The sequence below is a fragment of the Tupaia chinensis genome, unplaced genomic scaffold (assembly GCF_000334495.1).
Source record: "Tupaia chinensis unplaced genomic scaffold, TupChi_1.0 Scaffold146131_1, whole genome shotgun sequence".
Taxonomy (NCBI): Eukaryota; Metazoa; Chordata; class Mammalia; order Scandentia; family Tupaiidae; genus Tupaia; species Tupaia belangeri.
This window is the reverse complement of record NW_006205986.1, coordinates 878,560-905,492: the sequence shown is the minus strand read 5'-3', so window position 1 is coordinate 905,492 and position 26,933 is coordinate 878,560. Positions and strand designations below refer to the sequence as shown.

Here is a 26,933-nt window from a genome sequence, read left to right as displayed (position 1 = left end):
AAAGAAGACTAATACATCAAATTAATTTAGCCACTTACCCTCATCCAATCCTATTTGCACAAAATATAATTGTAAAGATGCTCTCTGAGTAGAGGGCTGTTAGTAAAAACTGGCCAAGAGTCAGTGTCATGATTCAGTGACCCTCCTTTTGGCTCCGTTTTGAACCTAATAGTTGCCAAACTGTTTTGAAGGTTTTAGTTCTAAGCCATATGTTGGTGAATCATTGGTTAAAAACAAGAATAGAGGAACAATTGCTGCAATGCAATTTGTAAGGAGCAAAAAGTAAATGTTTCTTTAAGTTCATTTAAATGAGATCTTTACTATCCTTATTTAAAATGTATAGGTACATCTACATATATGTATATACCCACAAACACACATCTATTGTACATATATGTGTAAAAGTATGTGTGTGTGTGTGTGTGTGTGTGGAGAGAGACATTGTAACTTTATACATTAATCTGAATCCATACATTTTTGAGAGTAAAAATGAGAGCTATTGATTATACTAGGGCCAGCCATGGCGTGGTGATTACCTGAGCAGGGTCTCATGTGGCTGACCGCACAGTTTGAGTCCCAGATTGGGTAGCTTGAAAAACATGTCAGGATGTGAGTATGTGTGCCACAAATCCCAAGAGTAGAAATGGCAGGGGTAGGAGATGCTTTCACACTTTCCTTCCTTCTCTCTCTCTGTCTCTCTTTGGAGGGTGTGCGTGTCCTCTAGCAAATCAAAAAGAAAAAAAAATTAGTGAAAAATATACCAGATGCATGTGTGCAAAACTCCTGAAAGGAGACAGAAATGGAGTACAAGGAATTGCAGTATGACCATCCCCTTCAAGGGTGCTTCTTAGAAGCTTTCCCTCTTTCTCTGTCTCTGCGTGAACAACCTCTGGCAAATTTAAGTAAAAAAATAAATAAATAATTACACTAGAGCATCAGGTGTTAATAGGCACATATGGTCACCCCATATACAACACTGGAAAATTTGCCTCTGTTATTTAAAAAAAAAGAAAAAAAAGGAAGTTAGACATGAAGGTGGTAGCTTTCGATTTTTATTTTATGCAAGGTATTTTGCAATACATTTAAATAAAGCTAATGGTTGAAAATACATAAATAAATACATTCCAAAATTTAAAAGAGGAAAAAAGGGAACATTTATATCCAATTTGGCTTTTATTTAGAAGGAAAAAAGCTATCTATAATCTTTAAAGTGCATTTTGTGGGTAAGTGATTCTGTTGAGTAGCGTAAATGTAAATTCTCTTATCTCATCAGTTACAAATAAAACACTAAAATCATTGAGATCAGGAAGGTGACTTTTTAAATGCATGAATTTCAGCATTTCCAAACATCAAGTCGACAAGAATGTTTCATCTATTTTGGTACCTTAACATGTCTTTAATTTAATGTTCCTTTTATTATTCATTTGGTCCCCAAGCCCAAAACTTCAAGACATCTGTTCATAGATTATGAATTTTTCTTTTCACGTAGTTAAATAGAAAGTGCATTAAACATAATGCATCACTTATTAAATGGGGAAAAGTAAAAGTGGTCTATAGGCTTTATGAATATTATTAAACATTATATTTTAATGAATACTAAAATATAACCAATAATATGTTAATTGAAAATGCTTTTTTAAAGAAATTTACCTGCTTAATCATCTAACACCCCTGCAAAAAAAAAAAATCAAATTACAAAACAAGTTAGAAATATTTACACACTGAAAGATTCTCTACACCTACTCTGCAAGGGACTTAAGTGCACTGGTTGCTAGGAATCATTGTAGCCATCTAATAATAAGAGACATGGGTCTTTAGTGAAATCAGCTGGCCTGGGGAAGCAGAGGAGGGCGGTGCTGCTTTGTAGCCTATCTTCGATATGATCACAGGAGGCTTCATTTAGTAAGTCACTAGGAAAAGGTTGTCTCTAAATACCACCTTTGTGCAATGAGACAGCTTTAGATGAAGAGAGCTCTCCTTTTTCCTGAGGACTCTGATGGCGGAAAAGGTAGCCTATGGGAGGTACAACTGTAACTTTGATTAGGAGACAATTGACAGAGGGGACCTGGGATTTGTTTTGTTTTGTTTTGTTTTTGCCTTAGGGTACGACTTGGAGAGGGTAGTGAAGGAAGACAGTGAGAGGGAAAAAATCACCCCCCAGGGGGGATGGCCAAACTACAATCCCTTCTCCTCCATTCTCCTCCCAGGATCTTGGGCACACATGCACACGTGCCCGGCATAATTTTAAGCCACCAGGTTCAGGAAGCGAACCATGGCCAGCCACATGGAGTCCAGTGACGTAACCAGTAGGCCATCTCTTGGCCCCCTGGATTTGTGTCTTATATGGGAGCAAGAAGGAGGTCTCAACATTCCCTAAGTTCTTGGTAAGATGATAAAGAAAAGCCTCTAACTAAAGAATGCAGCAGCCTGAGTGTCCTGAAGTTACAACTCAGAAATTAATGCTGTATCTGGGCTTGGAGTCTGGGTCCATGCGCCTTTCCAATCACTCCTGCCCGTCCATCTGCTCCTGCGTTAGAGCCAGCTTGCCTTTCCCACTCCCTGCTGTACTGTTTTCCTATCTTCACGCTCAGAGCTGCTTTTGCAAGTAGATTACAATTTCCGTATAATCCAGGGAGAGAAAAGTGCATTCATTCCATGACCCATGGACTATCCCATATGAATTGTATTTACTAATGACTATGCCATGACTCGCATTCATTCCATGACCCATGGACTATCCCATGAATAATAAAAATGATGGGTGCTGAAGACTGGACATTTTCAGCTAGAAGGGACATTTCTAAGATTTTTCCTTGTTTGGGGTGAGTAGGGTTCATCCTGGTACTGTCAACACCCAGTTGTTCTTTATCTAAGGTACAATTCTGGAGAGAGTGGGAGTGCTTTCTTTTTCTGAGCACTGGAAGGTGGCAGCTATGCTGACTATCATATAGTTAATGTCATGTGCTTGAGCAAGTGACATTACCCGATATCTACTTGACTTTCATGAAAGCGCTGAGAAATTGGGAATTATTTATGTCTAGTTAATATGTAAGAAAAACAAAACTCAGTGATGTCAGGCAACTATCCAGATATCTAGAGTCGGAAGGTAGAGGGACAAGTATTCCACTAAACGGAGCTTCTTACATTCGACATCAAAAAGCATAAAGTCTTGGTTAGGGCTAGCCTTATAGCCTAGTGGTTAAGCAATCTAGATCCCATACAGCTGTAACTGGAGACCTGGCCCCTGGGGCTTAAAAACACAGCAGGTGTATGTGTGGTGGTGCCCTGAATCCTGACAGGATAGAAAAATGGAGGAGAAGGAAGTGAGATGTGACCACACCCTACTAGAGCATTCTCTCTCTCTCTCTCTCTCTCTGTAAGTCTCTGTCTTTCTCTCTGTCTCTCTGGTGAGCACACATGCCTTAGGCATTTTTTTTTGAGAGGTTTTTGCTATAGGGCACGTGCGTTTGCCAGAGAGACAGAGAGACAGAAAGCGAGAAATCACCCCCCAGGGGGGATGGCCACACTGCAATCCCTTCTCCCCCATTCTCCTCTCGGGATCTTGGGCACGCATGCACATGCGCCCGGTGTGAGTTTAAACCACTGGGTCCAAGACTCGAACCACGGTTGACTACATGGGAGTCCAGTGACATAGCCATTATGCCAACTGCTGGTCCCGCCTTTTGGCAATTTAAAAAAAAAAAATGAAGTCTCATTTAAGTATTCTTTCACATGATTTCATTTTGCTGATGGTTGCCTTAAATATTTGAGTAATATATGGCTAAATGAATTACGCTTGAGATTATTTTATTTACAGCAGAGCATTTTCTAAACCAAATATGCTGGCGGAATGCAAGTCCCAATTAGGGTCATTGCAGAAATAAACTTTTTTCTTTGTTTCCTTTTATTTACCCTGAATATTCTTCACCCATTGACCCATTTAATCTCAGCCATCTGGTCTGTAGCTGGTGAGGGAAAATGTCAAATTCCACAAAATAAGTAGTACTGCTTGAATTGAATTATAATTTAACTTTTTTTCTTTCATTTTGCCCTACAGGATATTTGAACGGTAACATTGTTTAGTACTTCCTGAGCTATTATCAATTCCCTAAAAACGTTGCCATTTTCTCCAAATGGAAAGGCAAGCATTAGGGCAAGGAGTTAAATATTCTACCCTAATATCTAATGACATATAAATTTGAGAGTTAACATTTACCTAATTGCTGAAGCAGTCATGGTAAGTGCATAGTCTGATGTATTATCAGGTGTTAAAAAGAATAATTTCGGGAAGGTGGGAGATCTATGAAACCGAGACAGTACGCTACTAAAAGCATTATCTGGCTTGTTAAAAAAATCTTCATGTGAGCAGAGTGGCTCAGTAGCTTGGGAAATGCTTCTTGGCATTGGAATATATTTCTGTCATCTTTGAAAGGAAGGAGTGTGCCAGTTATTTTGTTTGCCTCTCCTTCCATCATATAGTCGTTCTCTGTCCTTGTCTCCCAAACTTAGACTGTATCTCTTCAGTTCCTTTGCCCCGTGTTTCCAGGTGGACTTTCTTAACAAAAGTTATACAGTAAGAGATTGAAGGGCCAATGGGTAGAGAGTGAGCAGTCATTTCAGTTTTCCCTCTCTTATTTGGAATGCAATTAGCTCTGGTGGGCTCTTGTCTTAGCTCTTAGAGGTTTCTGGTAACCCTGAACCCCTCCCCTTGAACTTCAAGACAAAGGGAGAAAATAGTTCCCAAACGGTTGGGTTTAGGGTACCTCCCTAACTTGTGGTACCTAATGCCCTACTCATTTGGCAATACTCGCATTGTTAATATCTCTTATGTGAATTATTTGAGTGGAATTGTGTTGCCTGACAGGCTACTGAGGTGATGAAAGAGAAAAGAAAAACAAAAACAAAAAACACTCCTAGAATACCTGTGTCTTAATTTTGACACTTCTAACTTGCTTTGCATTAAACAATCTACTCAATGGGTCAGATAATGATGTGGTCATGCAACATTCTGCAAAGCAATTCCACATGACAGGGCTCTTTGTTCAAGGCCAGAGGCCACCTTGAGTAGGCTGGGTGCACATTTTCCATTATCTGGGGTTGGCTGAAGGCAGGGGATAGTTCACAGAATCAAGACCTCATTAGAGATTCTCTGTCTCTCTCTTTCATGTCATAAATGCATAAACGAGCTTTTTAAAAAATGCATTCAATTCCTTGTGCTTTATTTCATCTTCTGTAAATTGAGAATAATACTGGTATTGACTTTTTATGGCTGAATAGTAATTCATCATTATATATATCACATTTTAAAAAATCCATTTATCTTGGACCAGCTAGCTGATACAGTGATTAAGACAGCTGGATCCCAGAGAGTTGACTGTGCAGGTCAAGTTCCAGACCCAGTGAGTTGGAAAACACACCAGTCACATGTATATGTTTGTCAAAAATCCTAATAGGAGAAAGGATTATGCCATAGTTATGCCCTTTGGGGGGTGCTTTCTCACTTTCTCTCTCTCTCTCTCTATCTCTATCTCTCTCTCTCTTTGTGTGTGTGTATGTATTAGTGTGTGTGTATATATATATACTAGTATATCTATATCTGGTGAGCACATGCAGCTTCTGGCAAAATTAAAGAAAACGTTTATTTATATTTGGTGGATATTTAGGTTGCTTCTATACCTTGTCTATTGTGTCTTCAATAAGCATGCTAGTGCAAATATTTTTTCAATATGCTAGTTTTATTTTTATTTTCTGTCTCTCCATACCCAGTAGTAGCATTGCTGGATCATTTAGTATTTGTATTTTTAATTTCTTAAGGAACCTTCTTAGTGTTTTCCATGATGACTGTACTAATTTACATTTGCACCAACAGCTTGTAGAGGTTCTCTTATTTCCACATCCTTGTCGATGCTTATTGTCTTTTGTCTCGCTGGTAATATTCATTTAAACAGAAATGAGATTATGGTGTTATTGTGCTGTTGAATTAATTTATTTCTCTAATAATTAATGATGTTGAACAGATTTTTCATATACCTGTTGGTCATTTGTATGTATTCCTTTAGGAAATATCAGTTCGTGTCCTCTGCCCATTTTCTAACCAAGTTAGTCCTTTTCTTACAATTCAGTTGTTAATGTTCCCTTTAAAAAGGCAAGCATTAGGGCAAGGAGTTAAATATTCTACCCTAATATCTAATGACATATAAATTTGAGAGTTAACATTTACCTAATTGCTGAAGCAGTCATGGTAAGTGCATAGTCTGATGTATTATCAGGTGTTAAAAAGAATAATTTCGGGAAGGTGGGAGATCTATGAAACCGAGACAGTACGCTACTAAAAGCATTATCTGGCTTGTTAAAAAAATCTTCATGTGAGCAGAGTGGCTCAGTAGCTTGGGAAATGCTTCTTGGCATTGGAATATATTTCTGTCATCTTTGAAAGGAAGGAGTGTGCCAGTTATTTTGTTTGCCTCTCCTTCCATCATATAGTCGTTCTCTGTCCTTGTCTCCCAAACTTAGACTGTATCTCTTCAGTTCCTTTGCCCCGTGTTTCCAGGTGGACTTTCTTAACAAAAGTTATACAGTAAGAGATTGAAGGGCCAATGGGTAGAGAGTGAGCAGTCATTTCAGTTTTCCCTCTCTTATTTGGAATGCAATTAGCTCTGGTGGGCTCTTGTCTTAGCTCTTAGAGGTTTCTGGTAACCCTGAACCCCTCCCCTTGAACTTCAAGACAAAGGGAGAAAATAGTTCCCAAACGGTTGGGTTTAGGGTACCTCCCTAACTTGTGGTACCTAATGCCCTACTCATTTGGCAATACTCGCATTGTTAATATCTCTTATGTGAATTATTTGAGTGGAATTGTGTTGCCTGACAGGCTACTGAGGTGATGAAAGAGAAAAGAAAAACAAAAACAAAAAACACTCCTAGAATACCTGTGTCTTAATTTTGACACTTCTAACTTGCTTTGCATTAAACAATCTACTCAATGGGTCAGATAATGATGTGGTCATGCAACATTCTGCAAAGCAATTCCACATGACAGGGCTCTTTGTTCAAGGCCAGAGGCCACCTTGAGTAGGCTGGGTGCACATTTTCCATTATCTGGGGGTGGCTGGAGGCCGGGGATAGTTCACAGAATCAAGACCTCATTAGAGATTCTCTGTCTCTCTCTTTCATGTCATAAATGCATAAACGAGCTTTTTAAAAAATGCATTCAATTCCTTGTGCTTTATTTCATCTTCTGTAAATTGAGAATAATACTGGTATTGACTTTTTATGGCTGAATAGTAATTCATCATTATATATATCACATTTTAAAAAATCCATTTATCTTGGACCAGCTAGCTGATACAGTGATTAAGACAGCTGGATCCCAGAGAGTTGACTGTGCAGGTCAAGTTCCAGACCCAGTGAGTTGGAAAACACACCAGTCACATGTATATGTTTGTCAAAAATCCTAATAGGAGAAAGGATTATGCCATAGTTATGCCCTTTGGGGGGTGCTTTCTCACTTTCTCTCTCTCTCTCTCTATCTCTATCTCTCTCTCTCTTTGTGTGTGTGTATGTATTAGTGTGTGTGTATATATATATACTAGTATATCTATATCTGGTGAGCACATGCAGCTTCTGGCAAAATTAAAGAAAACGTTTATTTATATTTGGTGGATATTTAGGTTGCTTCTATACCTTGTCTATTGTGTCTTCAATAAGCATGCTAGTGCAAATATTTTTTCAATATGCTAGTTTTATTTTTATTTTCTGTCTCTCCATACCCAGTAGTAGCATTGCTGGATCATTTAGTATTTGTATTTTTAATTTCTTAAGGAACCTTCTTAGTGTTTTCCATGATGACTGTACTAATTTACATTTGCACCAACAGCTTGTAGAGGTTCTCTTATTTCCACATCCTTGTCGATGCTTATTGTCTTTTGTCTCGCTGGTAATATTCATTTAAACAGAAATGAGATTATGGTGTTATTGTGCTGTTGAATTAATTTATTTCTCTAATAATTAATGATGTTGAACAGATTTTTCATATACCTGTTGGTCATTTGTATGTATTCCTTTAGGAAATATCAGTTCGTGTCCTCTGCCCATTTTCTAACCAAGTTAGTCCTTTTCTTACAATTCAGTTGTTAATGTTCCCTTTAAATTTTGGATATTAACCCTTTATAAGATATATGGTGTATAAACATTTTCTCTCATTCTGTAGGTTGTCTTTTTATTCTGTTTATAGTTTTTTTTTGCAAATAATTTTTAGTTTCATGGAATATTATTTGGCCACAAAATAGAAAGAAATATCTTCTCATTTGTGAAAACATGGAATTATCTGAAAGACATTATGTTAAATGAAATAAGTTAGACACAGGAAGGCAAATATTGCACAATCTCATTCATGTGGAATCTACAAAGTTGATCTTACATAAGTAGAGAGCAGGGTAAGAGGCTGGGGTGGTTAGGAGAGAAAGATGGGAGAGGAAATGTTGGTCAAAAAGTACATATTTACAATGAAATAGGAATAAATTCAAGAGATCTATTTTTCAGCATGATGACTATAGTAAATGTCAATAAATTATATTGTTGAAATGTTCTAAGAGAGCAAATGTTGAGTATTCTTATCATAAAAATAATAACTATGTGAGGTAAAGGACTTGTAAATTAACTAAATTTAACCAGTCCACAATGTATATATACTTTAAAATATGTTGTGCATGAGGAATACAAACACTTTTATTTGTCAATTTAAAAAATAAGTAAATTTGAAAAGAAATTGAACCTACTTCATAAAGTGCTTAGCCCAATGAGTACAATAAGGCAAATGAAGGAATAATTCAATGAACTTGTATCTATTAACTATTAGAGTTAGTGCAAATGTGGTCTATACTCATCCACCAAATAAATGGGGGGGGGGGTGAGTTCAAAATGTTCGTGAAAAATGAGTATTATGGTAAAACTATGCAATGATTTGAAAAAAATGCAGAAAATAAATTTGTACTGTAATTTCATTTTTTCACAAATTTTTGAAGAGCTTGCATCTGATCTACTCAGAATGTTTCTGTTGGTAAATACATATATCTAAACATTGGGATGCAGTTGAGCTAGTAGTTTCAAAGGAGATAATTTAAGTCTATTCTTTGCAACCCTATAAATTCTTTGAATCTCCAAAGCTCTTATTTTCTTTCTCCCTAATGTCCTACTCTGTGTATCTTAGATAAGTTTATTGGTGGCTACTGGAGAAAAATAGGTGAGCTCTAGTTCACACATATGAGATATCTTCTCCAGGCTCTCAGTGATTATAACAGAACTGGTACATGTTAGAAAGGCAATGGCATTTTGTTCAACTCTGAAGAACTCATAGACTGTTATTTGCTATACCCACAATTCTGTAATGTACACATTTTGGAAACAAAAATATCCCTAGGACTCCAGTCAGTCACATTTGGAGGAAGCACTGTGGCATATATGCTGGGGATGTGAATAACAGGAAAAAAGACTTAGTGCCTGATTGATGAGAAATTCTGTATGTGATCATGTTTAAGCAGCTTTCTTAGTCCTCTAAAGTTCAGCTTCATCACTCAGAGCTTATTAGATCAGGCTAGCTTCAGATCATTGTTCATACTTGGGTTAAAGGACTGCAAGCTTAGTGAAGGCTAAGAAGAATACCAGCGGTCTGTCACTTCAAGGAGGAGGTGAGGGAAAATACATTTCTTGTTTGCTTTTCTTTTATGCCAAATGAAGGTTAAGGCACTGTCATATTAGAACATAACCATTGATCAAGAAACTCACAGTTATTTCCTAAAAAATACACAGCTACAAGAATCTGGTTTAGTTTTCTAAATGGCCCATAGGTTGGAAAATACCAAACAAACTATTTCAATGTACTTATTCCTCCCTTTTTGTGCTTCTCTTTTTATCCCCATCCCCTATTTTGCCTTTCCATTTTCGGACCTATCATTGCTATCATTCCAACAGGAAGCAGTGAAATTAGAAAAGTATACTGTGTCCTCTTGACTTCTATTAAAAGGAAGTTTGTTTCTCTCAAAAGTAAAGGGCGGGGTGGGAGATGGCAGCAGATGGCAAGGCAGTTAAGGCACTGGACTCCCACATGGCCAACCACAGTTTGAGTCCCAGACTTGGCAGCTTGCTTTCTCACTTTTCCTCTCTCTCTCTCTGGTGGGCACATGTGCCCTATAGCAAATTAAAATAATGATAATAATAATAAATCAAATTAAATAAATAATTCTTAAAAAAAAGTAAAGGGGGATAAGAGAAACCAGCTGTCATCGGTCCAGATTTTCTCCATTCTATTGTGATGATAAATCACTTCCCTTCTGCTACCCCTCATGCGCTGGCAATACTTTGGGCTTTGTTCTGTGTGCATTGTTTCTTCATTCTTTTCTTTCAAGTTTGTATTTGCTTGCTTATTTTCTATTCCATGCTACTACAATATGCTTGTAGCCTAAGTGAGATAGGAAGTGTATTTATCAACATCATCAATGAATTTTCTTGAAGCACTGATTATAGAATACAGGACTAAGTGGAGAAATGTAAGATATTCTTCCTTTACCTACAGATAGCAGTCTCTTGGGAAGCAGGACCTAAACAAGTAATAGAATGTGGTACGAGGTCATACAGGTGGTGAAAGCAAGGAGCGAGAGAAAGGCTGTTGCATATAATTGTCGTTGTCAGGTGTTCAGCCACTGGTATGTGTCTGATTAAGAATATTAGCCTCAGGAACCAGCAGGTGGCCAACCACGGTTCAAGTCCTGGACATGGTGGCTTGCTTTCTCACTTTCCCTCTGTGTGTGTGTTTCCCTTTTGTCAAATTAAAAAATAAATGATGATTTAAAAAAAAAGAATATTAGCCTCTTGAAAAAACAGTTGTGCCTGTTTTACAAATAAGGGAAAGGAAGCTGGAAAAAAGAGATGGCCTCTACAGAATAGGAATTGTCAGATCCATTTATCCACTCTCTGAGGAGAAAAATAATGAGGGAATTAAAAGGTAATCATTCATGGCAGAAGTTTTTATTGAGGGCCAAGGCCCATCAGCGCTTCTCCAAATGTGGTTCCTAGATCGGAACCATCGGCATCATCTGGAAACTTATCAAAAATGTAGATTTTTCAGGCCAACCTAAACCTACTGAATCAGAATCTCTGGGGTTGGAGACCTGGCAGAGGCCCTTCAGGTTATTCAGAGGCCAGCCACATGGAGAATACTGACCCAGGAAAATGTCTCAGCTGTGTGGGGAAGAGAGCAGAGGTGAGGCTGGGTTGGGCTGTAAACTGTGAGGATCCAAAACTCCGACAAGCCAGCATGCACAGGGGTATGGCTGGGCCTAGTACAGTACCCTCTCGCTGGTACTTCAAAGGGTGGCCTGGTGTCCTGCCAAGGATAGAGTGTCAAGCCTGTGCCAGGCTTTCTTAGACCCAGTGTTTATGTGATCTCATGCTGAAGACAACAGTGGTGCTGGTCCCAAAGGCGCCCTCTGCCTATGATTTTAGAATTGGCTGAATCTGCTGGGCAAGCTCATCTGCAGCCTTAAAGGGCACCTCAGGCAGTGAGGGTTTTAACCACCTTAAAATACTCATGTTGCATTTGGGAGCTTATAAGGTCTTTAGCCATGATGAAATGCAGGTATCATTTTTGAATGCCTTAGGTTGAAGGGTAAAGTTAACAAGTGAATAATCTGAACAACTTCTCTTCCAACCCTGGAACAAACCATTAAAAAAAAAAAAAAAAATGAAACTGCTCTGTCATAGCAGAGACAGCCTGCCCTAGAGGAATAATTGAAAGAGTCTTTAGAACAGATTATTTGGCCTTTACTTTGATTTTCACTTTAATTATTCTGTAATCTGATTTAAGTGTTGACCATCACCTCCAATTTCAGCCATCTGAAAAGACAAGCTCATTTGTGTTCATGTGGAGAAGCCTGCAGACTTCTGTCTGCCTTGACTCAAGATAAAAACAACTCTTTCAATTAATAGTTACCTGTACAGTGAGATCAAAGATATTCTTACTATTGTTAATGAGGCTGATCATGAATTAGTTGATTTTGTGGATGAACAGAAAGTATCTATTTATTATTACCTGGGTTTGTAAAATCATTTGGTGCCTAGAGGCTTCACGTAGGGCTCACCTGTAGGGATATTGATGGAAACATGGAACCATAAAGAATCAGAAGTCATGTGTCCCAAACTCTAAATATAATGACAACTTCAAAAATATTTAACCAAAATATTGATTATAGGTAGAAAACATAAATTCATATCAAGTTCAATTGAGTCATTGTTTTCAATAAGTTATACGTTAAATAATCTAAAACTAGTCTGTTCCTTTTGGATATTAATGAAATATAAGCACATGGACCTTCTGACTCTCTTGGCATCCTGAAAAATCAAAACTAACTGATTGTATCTTCCTGGACCTTAAGAAAAAAAATCATAAGAAATTAAGCAATGAAAACATTAGTGCTTAACATATTGTTGTGAAACAAAGAAAATGTGTCCTCAATGTAATCATGTAACGGATCCTTATTTCAGTGTCTTCATGGGGATTTCATTTGATTGTCCTCTTTAGCAGATAATACAGAGCATATCATGTATCAATGGATCTGTCAATTAATTTTAAATGGAGAGTTTGTGGAATCATGGGCTTCTCATTCATCTCTAACCAAGACTTCCTTGGGTTACTGAAATTCCATGTGGGTCAAAGTACACTAATCAGGTTTATAAATTAAGTATGAGCATCATCCCACAAATCTCATTAGAAATTGTCTTGGGAAGCATCTATTGCCTCCTTATTATTAAGCTATCGCATTTGACTGTGGCTCCCACAAAGTTGTCTGTACTGTCTTATGTCTTCAACCAACTTAAGGAGGAAAAGGGGGAAGCACCAGGACCTTTTATTGCTCCCCAGAGGAGATGGCCTCTATTCTCCTCAGGATTTTGAGCATGCTTGCACATGCATCTGGCATGTTTTTCAAGCCTGGGACTTAAACCATGGAGTAGCCATGTTGTATGAAGCACCTTAACCACAACACCTCTGCTGGCCCACCTCTGCCTGTTTCTGACTTGCTTTGCTGCCAGTAAATATTTACAGTTCTTGAATATGTTTTTCACAGCTCTGGACTTTGCACGTCTACTCCTTATGTTTTTAACTCCTTTATCCTGATTCTTTTTATTCCCTCTCCCCATTAGCAAATATCTACTTACCTTCTAATAGTAGGTTTAAAATGACCTTCAAAAAACCTTGTCTTACATATTCCAGTCCCCCATTCCCAACACACACACACCAGAAGTAAATGCTCCATCCTAACCTCCTAGGAGGATCTAAAGTCAGAGGCATGCTCTTGTCCTAGTGCCATCCCATTGTTCTATAAGGTTCTTTTTATGGCCTGCCACCAACATTTATGAAAATTCTATGAATGGCTTGTGTAATCATTATTATTTTTTGGTTTTTATTGTTGGACATGTGCTCTCACTAGAGAGAGAGAGAGAGAGAGTGAAAAAACAACCCCCAGGGGGGATGGCCCTGCCCTAATTTCTTCTTCTCCATTCTCCTCTCAGATTTTGGGTACATGTGCACATGCACCTAGTGTGATTTTCAAGTTACCGAATTCGGGACTTGAACTGCACAGTTGGCCATGTGGGATCCAGCTGCCTTAACCTACATGCCATCTGCCAAGAAGTAAATGCTCCATCCTAACCTCCTAGGAGGATCTAAAGTCAGAGGCATGCTCTTGTCCTAGTGCCATCCCATTGTTCTATAAGGTTCTTTTTATGGCCTGCCACCAACATTTATGAAAATTCTATGAATGGCTTGTGTAATCATTATTATTTTTTGGTTTTTATTGTTGGACATGTGCTCTCACTAGAGAGAGAGAGAGAGAGAGTGAAAAAACAACCCCCAGGGGGGATGGCCCTGCCCTAATTTCTTCTTCTCCATTCTCCTCTCAGATTTTGGGTACATGTGCACATGCACCTAGTGTGATTTTCAAGTTACCGAATTCGGGACTTGAACTGCACAGTTGGCCATGTGGGATCCAGCTGCCTTAACCTACATGCCATCTGCCAATCCTCATATAGTCATTCTTATGCCAAATGGCAAAAAAAGAAAAAAGAAAAAGTCAATAAAGTTTGTGGAAAAAAAGACTGAAAGAAATAAATAAGTGAACTGAAAATTTGATTGCTTGACACTGAATAAGTCAGTGGTATGCTGGTCCATCTCAGTGTAGATTATGAGTCAAGAGTTAAAACATCAAGAATTTTGCTAACTGGTTTTAAGCCATTGATATCTTAAAATCAGCCCTGGTGAAAATATTTACACCAGTGAAATCAGCAAGCACTATTAGTCAAGCCTCTTGTTTTTCAGAGAGTCAGTTTTCCAGATCATTTACATTAATGGTTTAGATATAACCAATTCATCCATGCTTATAGTCATGAAACGTGATGCCACTGCACTCATAGATGCCTGTTTCTGACAGTTTATCGTAGCTCTCACATCCCTTCTCTTCATTCCTTCTTTCTCCCCTCCTTTAGTTTATTTTCCTTGTCTGCCCAAGATAGTTGCTGTTGTCTCTCAATATATTCCACCATGAGAGTAATCTTATTCTTGAATCTACCATTGGAATAATGTTTGGGTAAGAACCCTACCAGTTTGGAATTGAAAAATATAGTTATATCTGGCTACTTGGAAATAGTAATGCATCATACTTTCTAATGTAAAGACGGTACTTTTATTTAATTTTTTTATTATTTATTTTATTTCTTTATTTTCATTTAACCAAAGAGGGACAGAGTGAGAGAGAGCGAGGAGGAGAGATAAAAAATGAGAAAGCAAGTGGCCAAGTCCAGGACTTGAACCACTGGCGGCCATGTGAAAGTCCAGCGCCCTCAACCACCATGCCACCTGCCAGCCCCTAAAGAGGGTACTTTTGATTAATCATCAGCTGCCTTTGACATAGTTTTTCCAGTTGTAGTGGTGGAATCTGTGTTAAACAACAGTAATTATTTCAAGATGGTCACAAGGCTAAGTTATAACCTATACCCACCAAACAGTGACAGTAATTTTCTTTTTTTTTTGTAGAGGATTTTGCTATAGGGCGCGTGCACTCGCCAGACAGACAGAAAGAGACAGAAAGACAGAAAGCGAGAAATCACCCCCCAGGGGGGATGGCCACGCTGCAATCCCTTCTCCTCCATTCTCCTCTCGGGATCTTGGGCACGCATGCACACGCGCCCAGTGTGAGTTTAAGCCACTGGGTCCAGGACGAGAACCGCAGTCAACTACGTGGGAGTCCAGCGACATAGCCATTACGCTAACTGTTGGTCCCAACAGTGACAGTAATTTGATCATAGTAATGTTGACCCTATGACTTTTGATCTCATGATTATCCTGTTCTCATGAGTTGGTCAACAATAATTTATCAATGAAAATATCCACCATGGGGAATGTTATCACGGGGACAGTATCAGAGCTGTCTTTATTGTGATTTTGCCCCAAGCTTGCTTTGGGAAAAAGCTCCTTATGTTGTCCCAACAGCCGTTCGCTACTACCCAGTCTGGTTTTAAGTATGTTCATAATTAACACTGCTGGTAGAAGTGCAAGAATGCCACGTTTTTTCCTAAGTTATGCAACCTCATTAAGAAAGTAAAACGTTTGTGAGTCTTTCATGCTGCTTTTCTCCCTCTGGGTTGTTGAAGCTCTGTGGCTGTCAGCACAGCACTATGGGCCAGGAAAGTTCAGAGAATTACTTCAATAATATGACAGCCTCTTCCATTTAAAATGAAATTCAATGCTGACTTCCCTCGGAGGCATTCATTGAAATTCCGTGCATGATCCATTCCTCTAGTCATTTAACAATGTCTCTCATGTTTGCCCTGATTTAAAAAAAAAAGGAAAAGCAAAAGAAAAGAGAAAGAAAACCAGCTTTGTATTTGTGATAACATGGATCAGGATGGTATAATTGCAGTGAAGAGGCCCCCGAGCTTGCAGTAATAGGGTGGTTCATCTGATGTGTACTGCCATTAGAAAATGACCCATGCGTGGATGTTCTCAGGGGACGGTAAAGAGGCTTTTAAGAATTACACTCTGTGCAGTGGTATGAAAGCTAATGAGCAAAAGAGCAAGTAAGAAGAAAAACTACTGCTTCAGGAAGCATGCTTCCACTTAGGACCTGTCACAGCTTCCTTCAAATTCATTAGGATGGACTGTTCTTCACTGGGATGTATATTGCATTGCCTCCATGCCTGGGCAGGCTTCCTGCAGGTCATTCCACACCACAGTCCTAAGGAATTAAAGTAACTGAATAATAAATGGTGAGGGAACGAGGATGAATGCAGAGCCTGCCAATAAGAGGATGGATGCAGAGACTGCCAATAAATATGGTGAAAGCAGACATTTGCATCAAAGATGAAAGCAGTCATAATGGGCTTCAACAGCAAAACAAAATAAAACAAAAAAAACAGAAAGCAATTTCTTACATCGTACTCCCATTTTAAAATTGTTGGAATCATTTTATGCTACTTCATTTCATGTATTAAAACAGAAAAATACTTAATATGACTTTCACACTAGTATATTTTTAATTCTTTTGTCTTAATTTTTGAGTTTTTTGTTAATGTTCTTTAATCTTCACTACCGGTTTTGTTTTGTTTTGTTTTAAAGATCCAACGTAGGTCTTTAAGACATATAGATCAGGAGGTTGACATAGAGGAAAAAAATGCCTCAAAAGATTAATACATTGCTTTTCCACTTGATCTACACCATCATACCTGGGGTTTAATCATCTGGGAATTGCATCAGAGTAAGACAGAGTCTGTAAGGTCAGTGAAATGAGGTGCTTTTCTTGGTGCCAGAGGATCCCTGGTTCTGGTTGGTTTCATGTACATGTAACGGTTGAGGCTGTCTTCTACATTATATGACTGAACAGTTGCAGACAAAGGACATTATCCATGATCTCAAACCCATGTCCCAGAGGCATGAGGCAATGACTTCTCTTTTAAGAAACCAGAGAGCTTCTATAATATCAAGCTGCATATTTGTTCTCCCCATGTAAGACTACCTTGAGTACCAAAGTACTGTAAATAGATGAGGCTGGAAAGTACCTCATCTTAGAAACAGTGCCCTAGTGATGAACTAAACCTTGGTATCAAGTTCATAGTGTTCACAAAAGTAGAAGCATAATGATGGTGGTCAGCACATTGCAAATGTACAGCCAAGTGGCCTGGGAGTTCTTATGCTCTAGGCCCTTATCTGATGTCCTATGTGGTTTTGGAAAGTCTCCATGTATCTTCTTTCTCTTACTTATGTGGATCTTTCAGATGTTATGAGTACTATTTTTGTTGTTTTATTTTTGTTTGTTTGTTTTAGATTTTTGTTATAGGGCACATGTGCTCACCAGAGAGAGGAGGGGGGAGTGAGAGATCATTCTGCTGGGGGATGGCCATGCCACAATCCCTTCTTCTCCATTCTTCTCTTGAGATTTTGGGCGTGCACATACACACACGCCCAGCATGATTTTTCAAGCTGCTGGGTCTGGAACTTGAACTGTGAAGCTGGCTATGTGGAATCCAGCGTCTTAAGCTCCCCACTACCTTCTGACCTTATGAGTACTATCTTTGCAAGAGCCAAGTGACTTTTATAGGGACATCCTGGAACTGCCAAATGTTTTGATTATCCTTACATTGAATATAGAATTAAACTTATTCACCCTCTATGTCAAGACTTTACAATAACTTCTAGGAAACAAGTCAGAGTTAAATGTAGTCTCTTCAAAGATTGTGAGGAAAACCATTGTGTGAAATGGTCCGAGTGGTTGAAACTTCAGTACCAGCTGATTTGAAGGAAACGAAGGGGCTGGGGACCCTTTGACTAGACTTTTACCACCACTCTGTACTTCCCTTCCTAACTGTTCGCCTGGTGTCGCACCATCTAATACAGCTTTAAAATTAGACTTTCTTTCTTTGACACTAACAAGATCTTATTCAACAAAATGTGGAATATAACTATCATCTTCTTTATTGTCTTGCCTATTGAAAAAAACAATGAGTGCAATCATTAGTCATTGAATACCTGCCACAAGAATGGGATTATGTTAAGGGTATGAGAGTTGAAAGACTGTGTAATAAATAGTACCACAATTCAGTGAGTAAAAGCAAAGGTGCTGAAATCAGAAAACCTCAACTTTCCTTCTAGTATTCCCTCATAGTAGCTGTGTGACCTTGACAAGTTACATCTTTCTAAGTCATAGTTTTCTCTTCCGTAAAGGAGTTTAGTAATAGTGACTGCCATCAAGGATTGTGGTTAATAGTCAGGCAATTAATTCACTCTGGCTGAGAGCAAATGATCAAAAAATATAACAGTGTATAATGGGAAAATCATTAAGGAGACGAAAGTGCAGAGGAATTGATATGAAGCTAATAAAGAGAACCAGGCAGATATTGGAAAGTGACAAAACAGATAAACTATAAAACTTCGGTCCTGTATAGGCATTTTTCTTTGTCATATTCTTCACTAGCTATGCCACAATCAAGTATGAGCTGACGTCTTATTTTACTTTGAACCATGCCTCAGAATCAAGTCACTTGTTGGTTCCTTAGGAATCTGGAGAAATACATGTATCTTGGCTCATCCAAGATAAGTGATTTTTATATGAAGCAGATTGTTAACTCTGATCATTTCTAAAGGCATCCTATAATATTAAGAATAGTTTATGGAATAAATACAACATGTAAATTACACCAGTTGGGTGATTGGAGGAGGACATGGGAACTGGCTACCTTTCCAAGAAATTTTCTTGGTAGAAATTAATTCTCATAAATAGAGCAGCATGGGCATCAGAAACCCTAAAATCCAGGCTACTGTTGGAAGTATCCAAAGAGTTCCAATAATGTCAGTCACAATCATGCCAGTTTTTCATCTCTGATCAATTTACATTCTAATTTTCTACAATTGTACTTCATCAAGAAGATTGTGTTTTCTTGCCTGAATATTAATGAAATATCCTCAATGTACAAATAGTATTCAACCACTATTGTACTTTAGTAGAATCACTATTTCAGATTTGTACAGTACGGACATTTTAAGTCTTACAACTCCTCAATCTCAACAGAGTGCATTCTTTTATTTGTCCATTATTAACCTTTTTACCCTCAGAAAACAAATAGCACATGTGATTTTAAAATTGAATCAATCTTGACTAAAAGAGAAATAATAAAAGTAGCTTGTATTTCTCATCCCTATAGCAAGTCTATGCCGCAGATAGTGTTGCTGTTTCTGCTTTGTACGATGCATTACAGCTTGCTAATCCTCAATAAATATGAAAAAGTGATCATTTCACAGCTAAGCATCGACAAACCGGAACACATTTCTCATTTAAATAGACAAGATAAGTACGTTGCCACCAGAACTGCCATTTCTGCCTTTGGGTGTATCCTGTCCTGGGCAGACTCCGTTGGTTCAATCTTAGGTCACTGCTATTTCATTTCTTTTTGTCTGTTTCCTCACCAGAGCTCGGATTCACATTCCAGACAGCCTCTCATCTTGAGAACCGTTCTGCAACCTACCTTCCGTGACATAATTTAAAGAAATGAGCACCCCCAATTAAACCATTCCAGATGTAAATTTCTTGCCTGGAGAGCCAACTGACAAATGAATGGGATTCATGAATATAAATTGGACTCTCCTTACACTTACGTTTTCATTTCAAAATTGTAGCGTATTTGCTCCCCACATAAATCCTCATTTGCCCTAAGCGTGTTTACTGTGAGAACCCCAGTGCAGCGCTGGAAGCCCATCACTATGTGTAACTGAATATTAAAGCTCACAAATCATCAGGCAGCGGAGACCTGGGGACGGACATGCTGCAGTACAGCTGCTTCCCCACTCGCAGCAAAGATGAATCACACTCTCACTGGTTCTGTGCTTTTTCTGGATGGAACCATCCGCCCTCCTTACTGTGCTTGTCCCCTTGATTATTGTTTGATGTTTGGAAGACATTCTGTTTTCTGAAAGTCTTAACGGTTCTATTATCTTCCCTTCACCCCAGTTTGGGTTAGAGGCAGGTGTTATCAATGAATCCTCATAGGCTACCTTGATTTATTTTATTTATTTTTTTTATTTTTTATTTATTTTTTTTTTTGGAGAGATTTTCACTGTAGGGCGCATGCGCTCGCCAGACAGACAGAGAGAGACATAGAGACAGAAAGCGAGAAATCACCCCCCAGGGGGGATGGTCACGCCGCAATCCCTTCTCCTCCATTCTCCTCTCGGGATCTTGGGCACGCACGCACACGCACCCGGCGTGAGTTTTAAGCCACCGGGTCCGGGACACGAACCGCGGTCGACTACGTGGGAGTCCAGCGACATAGCCATTACGCTAACTGCTGGTTCCCTACCTTGATTTATTTTTGAACAAGATGATTTTGTGAAAGAATGGACGAATTCAATGAGGAAATGAATAAATAATAATCAGAGACTAGGCCACCCATTTCCCCTTCCCCTCTCTCCTTATCTTCTCCCCTCCCTCCCTACTTGTTTTCTTTACATAGAAGCTGTAAATATTCTGCAAATGATACATTGAGGCCTGCTGGTCTTTCGTCATATAGTCAAATCTTAACTACAATATTGAAAGACATCTCTCATTTTTACCCTGGTTCTTTCATCTTCAGCTAGTGATATGGCTCGATAATACTCACAACTACACGGGCTTGAGAGTGACTTCACATTGCCTGCTTTTTGCTGTAGACCTTAATTGTAATACAGATTGTCGCTCATAAGGTTTCTACCATCTACCAAGACATTTTCTTATTTATTTGTCAACCCATGCTACGAAGAATGTGTGTGTTTTGGAATAATGTCCTAATAAAATTGTAAAACAGAATTTTTCAAGGCAATTGGATATAAGTTTAAAAGGAACGTAGACAATGAGAAGCGATGAAAAACAAGTTTGTGCAATTAATCATAAAATGAATTTCTTTCAAGTGCTTCTGCATGTGGTCCTTTTTTTTCTTTTTTTTTTTTTGAGAGGTTTTTTTGCTATAGGGTGTGTGCGCTCTCCAGACAGACACAGAGAGAGAGACAGAGAGATAGAAAGTGAGAAATCATCCCCCAGGGGGGATGGCCATGCCACAATCCCTTCTCCTCCATTCTTCTCTTGGGATGCTGGGCACACACGCACATGCGCCCGGCGTGAGTCCTAAGCCACCGGGTCCAGGATGCGAACCGTGGTAGACCACATGGGAGTCCAGCAACATAGCCATTACGCTAACTGCTGGTCCCTGCATGTGGGCCTTTTGAGAGACAATGATAACAATGATATGGCTGTACTCACATTTCTTGCTTTCAAGTCTGATGGTTTCTCTTCTATAGTGTATAAACTGAAAACACTTTAAATAAGCAGCCCTCTGCACTGATATTAGGAGGCTTAAATAGACCTGCTGTTTTTTTCTTATTAAACAAAGGTTTTCATTGGGTATTGTGGACAGAATGCAGCTCAAAGAAAGGTGGCCATTTCCCTTAATTATACTCATAATATCTGGTATATTTACAAGAATGTAAAATAATTCCATAAGTTAAAACCACTGTGGAAATGAATCAAGGTGAGTAATGGGAGTGGAGAATAATGGAACATCTAAAGAAAGTTAAAAAGTGCCTTTTCTTCTATTTTGCTTTATAATTTCTTATTTATATTTAATTGTTGTATAACTTTATGGGGCATAATATGGATTTTTCAAAGCATGCATGCAGTGTGTGATAATTAAACCAAAGATAATTCCTCATTAGGTATTTTCAACAAAGAATACTACATTATGATGTATACTGTTAATTTTTAGAATTATATACTTGCTCAATCCCCTAATTGTAGGCCAGGCTAGATATCCCAACCTGGCCTTTCCCCAGGCTTATTCTCAGGTGGTCCAAACTGAGGACACCTTGCTTCAATCTCAGCAGATGAATTGAACTGATATTCTAATTCAGTGACTTTGCAAACTATGTTCCTATAATATTTCTGAAAGGAATGAATATATATTTCTGTTTAGAAAAGGTAGCAGAGTCTTATCTTCTATAAAGACTGTAATATAATTTAATTCTTCAAGGTAAAGTTAAAACGTTCACATGCAACATAACATAGATTATTTATTAGCAATATATATTGATTAATACTTTAATCTTGATTTCAGTTTTGAACATCTATTTGTAAAATTTTGCTCAATGTTTGTTTACAAAATCTGGAATTTTAAAGGTTATTCTCTGTCAGAGAATTGTATTAAGATCGTACTTCCCCTTATTTTCAGATACTCTTTGTAGTTAATAACATTAGCTCTGGAAGGGCTTTATTTCACAGTGTGACCTTAATTTGTTTCTTTTCTCTACCACTGTGTCATTTTCACCTAAATCATAACTTTCTTCCCAAGGTTTTTAAGAAGAGTTCACTGCCTTCCTTTAAGAATGTATTTTTGAAAGCCAGCAGGTGGCATGGTGGTTAAGGCACCAGGCACATATGCGTGCGTGCCCAAGATCCTGAGAGGAGAATGGAGAATGGATTGCAGCATGGCCATCCCCCCTGGGGGATGATTTCTCGCTTTCTGTCTCTCTGTCTCTCTCTGTCTTTCCAGCGAGCGCACACACCCTATAGCAAAAAACTCTCAAAGAAAAACAAAAAACAAACAAACAAAAAAAGAAAAAGCCAACCAACTAACCCATCTTAAAGTACACAAATAGATATATTTCTTAAATGTCATATTCTAAATTATCTATTATGTTTACATGGTCATTTATTTACGTATTTCATCAGACCATTCTCTTAGGAACTACTGGTAAACAGAGTAAACTCATGGCATATCTTTCAGTTACTGTTGCCTCTTTATCTGAGGCAATTAATTTTGAATTATTTAAGTACTGAGTCATTTTGTTCACTAGGACATTTAAAAAAGTAGAAATTATTCAGAGTTAATTGGTTGGTGGTCTCAGTGTGAAATGAAATAGTGCAAGAAGTGGGGATAGTAAAGGAATATGTCAATGTAATTAATTTAAAAAAAAGCTTTCAAAATCAGTGAATGCTCCAAATATCAAAACCAAAGAAAAAGCCAAACATAAAAAGTAAGCAGTCTACTGATGTCAACAGAGGTTTCTATTTTTGTGTCATAAAGAATTTACCATTATCAAATGTGCTCATTGTACCATTCTTTCTAGTCATAGAAATGTCAGTACAATTTTTGGACCCATAGTCTTATCTTTTAAAAGTGAAAAAAATGCACTCTGAGGTAATAAATGTTCAGATAAAAAACGTCTGATTTGGATACTATGATATCTGAAGACTGCCTTGTGAACAAGTTATCTTAACCCGTGAACTATCAGGGATTTTTTTTGGCACAGTCAGTTCAAAGGCTGCTTTTCTTCACAGGTTACCAACCAGTCTTGTCTGGTCAACAGGGGTTCCAAGGCCTGATGGGAGTGCAACAGCCACCTCAGAGTCAGAGCGTGATTAGTAACCAGCAAGGAACTCCGGTGCAAAGCGTAATGGTCTCCTATCCAACAATGTCTTCTTATCAGGTGCACATCAGCAGCTTGGAAAATTGTGGGTTATAAAGTAGCACTTGCCAAAGTAGAAGCTATGGGTATGTCTCTGGGTTGGGTGATTGGCTGGGTGGTGGGAACCTAGCCCAGCCACTGTTAACAGTTGTCTTTGAATCCAGACACATCATAGAAAAGTAGAAAATGGGAAATATGTGCTTTTATACAACGATGGCTTTTGAATTCCTACTACGTTCCCATCAGAAACATTCTGTTTATGGGAGAGAATTCATTAGAAGGCCTTTGGGTGTTTTACTGAAATCTTTTTAATTGGTAGAAATCCCTCATGACAAATTCCTATTCACTTTATACACCCAGAGGAACTTGATTTTACCATGATTTTAAGTTATAAGACCTTTTTTTTATCATTATTTTTTAGATAGGTCTTACTGTATCACAATCCTCCTGCTTCAGTCTCTCAGGGAGCTGGGACTACTGAAACACACCCCTGTCTCTGACTTAAATGTAGAGTGGGAATCGAACCCAGGCTTTCCAAGTGACCCCAGCCTACAGAGTAGGAGTGTGTGCTACCACAGCTGGGCCTAAAAGTGATTTTAAAATGGCATCTCAAATTCATTCAAAAGACACTTTTAGGATCTCACTTTCTAGACTAAAACACTGGTTGAGTATCTAAAAAGTGGTATGCATTCTTGTGATTTGTAACCTGGAATGCCCTGGAAGTGGAATTGAACAGTTAATAAAATATTTTATTAAATTTAGCTGCACTACACACTTCTGGCACCGAAGAACCTATCCTGAATGTTTCTTCTCCAACGTTTCATATTTGCATTTCATCATCTCTGCTTCCAGCTCCATATTAGATGTTCTCTACAGTTGCAGGTCGGAAGTAGACAGGTGCCCAGGACAAAAGCCCCTTTTACTCCGGAAGATGTCAAGCCACTTTGCATAAAACCACGAAGGGAACATGGCTTTGAAAACTGAGAGAAAGCCAGAGTGAGAGATCTAAACTGCAGTCCCTGCAGAGCCTCAAGGGAGAGGAGGGAAAAAGCTCAGAACCTGAACACCTTTTGAGTGTCTACTGCGTGGCAGACATTGTTGACAAGGTGTTGTACGCCATTTCTGCAATGGGTAATGGCTCTTTAGAGGCCATTATCAAAATGGTCTAGGGAATCAGAAAGGTTTAGTAACTTTCCCAATGTGAAACAGCTGATGAATGGCACAGCAAGGATTCACAGCCTGCTTAGGTCTAACTCAAAAAAGCTTGAATGGTTTTCATGAAATTCTGTTGTCTATTGGATATACCAGTATGGCTTCTTCATGCTTCATGTTCTTGCTTGTATCTTTCTGCAGGTGCCAATGACCCAGGGTTCTCAAGGACTGCCCCAGCAGTCATACCAACAGCCAATCATGCTGTCTAACCAGGCAGGTCAAGGGTCACTCCCAGCCACTGGAATGCCTGTTTACTGTAATGTCACACCGCCGACCCCTCAGAACAACCTTAGGCTGATTGGTCCACACTGCCCCTCCAGCACTGTCCCAGCGATGTCGGCCAGCTGCAGGACAAACTGTACGAGTATGAGCAGTGCTGGTTGGCAGGTCAAATTCTGAGTGATCTGGCTGTGGTACATTTCTTCAGATGGTACTCATGGCCTTTAAGGGAAGAGCAACAAGGTGGGAAGACAAAGAGAACTTAAGTATTCACTCAACACTCAAATGATTGCTGCTGGTATTCTGTACAAAATAAACAAAGACTTACACACACATTAGCTGGTTAATGGTGCATATTTCTGTCATGTCTGCTAGATATGCCTTTATAGCTTAGCTAGTGACATGAATTCATCAAGGTAAGATTTTCTCCTACCACTGAATACCACTGTGTAGATTATATTATCCCTAATTTGGATTAGTTTTGTACTTTGTGTTGAGTTTGTGATGCTAAAGTATTTAAAAATTATATACGGAAATCACATTGTACCAAAGCTGTAATGGAAAAGAGAAGAAGACTTGATGAATGAAAGAAATAATTTATATACACGATAGAGTTTTCTTTTTTTAATGGATATAAACTGTATTGTAGTGTTTAATCAAAATAAAACTATTTGACCTTATGGAGGAAGGTCATGTTTTTATCACCAGTTTGGTTTCACTCTCTCTTCTAATGTGTGATTTATTATGGGTTACTATTATTTTCTTTGAATACCATTCCATGAAGAATGAACACTATTTCATGGGAACAATGTTCCAGGTAGTTGTATGTGACCTGGTATCACACTGGGAGAGGATGTAGACAAACACTTAGCTAAGTATAATTTTTATCATAATACTGTAGAGATCTTGAAAACATGACCCAAACAAGCTGTGAATCCTTGCTGTGCCATTCATCAGCTGTTTCATATTGGGAAAGTTACTAAACCTTTCTGATTCTCTAGACCATTTTGATAATGGCCTCTAATTCAAAGAGCCATTATCCGTTGCAGAAATGGTGTACAACACTTCATTTATTCTCTGAGTTCACATTTTTTTGAAATACATACCCTGTTTTTAGTTATAGAACTATTGAATGCATGCAGGTATACTTCAACTAGAAAAACTCAAGTCACTGGTAACATAAATGCTATACCAAACCCTGTTATACCTTCATTTGAGGTTCACCATATACCCGTTGGTAGAGTCTCCCATGAAATATTTTCCAGAATTACTTGGAGACTAAAACCCCATATGTTTCATTTGTTATCACAGTACAATGACTAATAGGTTGGTATTTTATGCTACCTCCCTAAAGACCATTGTTACTGATAACAGGAATTTAGAAAGTATATCAGGATAATCCTCATAATTTTCATACACCATATTCTCTATATTAGATTTGCCATTATTATATTTTTAGTTGGTAGAATCAAGCGGCCCCTTAAAAGTTCTACCTAAAAGATGATCATTTCTTAGTTTTATGCCTCTTCTTTATTTTTCCTTTAAAAGAATTTTTCTATGCTTACTTTTCATTCCTTAGGAAGTCCATCTTATTTTCCAAAATCTTTCTACACATTTCTTCATCACGTTTCATCTGACCATTAAGTGTGTTATAAAAAGTAGACGTTACATTTTTTTTTTCTTCAGCTGTTCTGAGGAAGGTCAATGTATTTGCCCAATTAATGCTTTCTTCTAACGGAAAGAAGAGGTTGACCAATATGGGTTTGTTTTTGAAATATGTTCTCTTTTTAGCCTTCTGTTCTTAGCAGTGACTTCAAATTCGAGAATCCAAATATGAGTCTGACTTAATTTTTTACAGAAGTCTGAGAAATTTTTAACTTTTCTTTAATGGTTCTCAAAACTGAACCTTCTTTTTAATGGATCTGAAATATATACTATGTTAGTGGAGAAGTAAGGACTTCTTTGTCTTTGATTA

The 26,933-nt window shown here is 38.3% G+C and overlaps 1 protein-coding gene across 13 annotated transcripts in view; it reads left to right on the top strand.

The window, feature by feature from the left end:
• The window catches only part of ARPP21 (cAMP regulated phosphoprotein 21), a 132,829-nt gene extending 107,249 nt beyond the window's left edge, over positions 1 to 25,580 (top strand). For 6 of the 13 annotated variants that reach the window (XM_027768374.1, XM_027768372.1, XM_027768370.1 and 3 more), the window contains 2 exons: positions 23,400 to 23,548; positions 24,881 to 25,580. In XM_027768374.1, the coding sequence (XP_027624175.1) occupies positions 23,400 to 23,548; positions 24,881 to 25,138 (407 nt within the window). In that variant the 3' untranslated portion in view covers positions 25,139 to 25,580. Of the gene's footprint in view, positions 1 to 23,399; positions 23,614 to 24,880 lie in introns of all 13 variants that reach the window. The other 7 variants (XM_027768375.1, XM_027768373.1, XM_027768371.1 and 4 more) reach the window with 2 other exon arrangements.
• Positions 25,581 to 26,933: the final 1,353 nt, after the last annotated feature.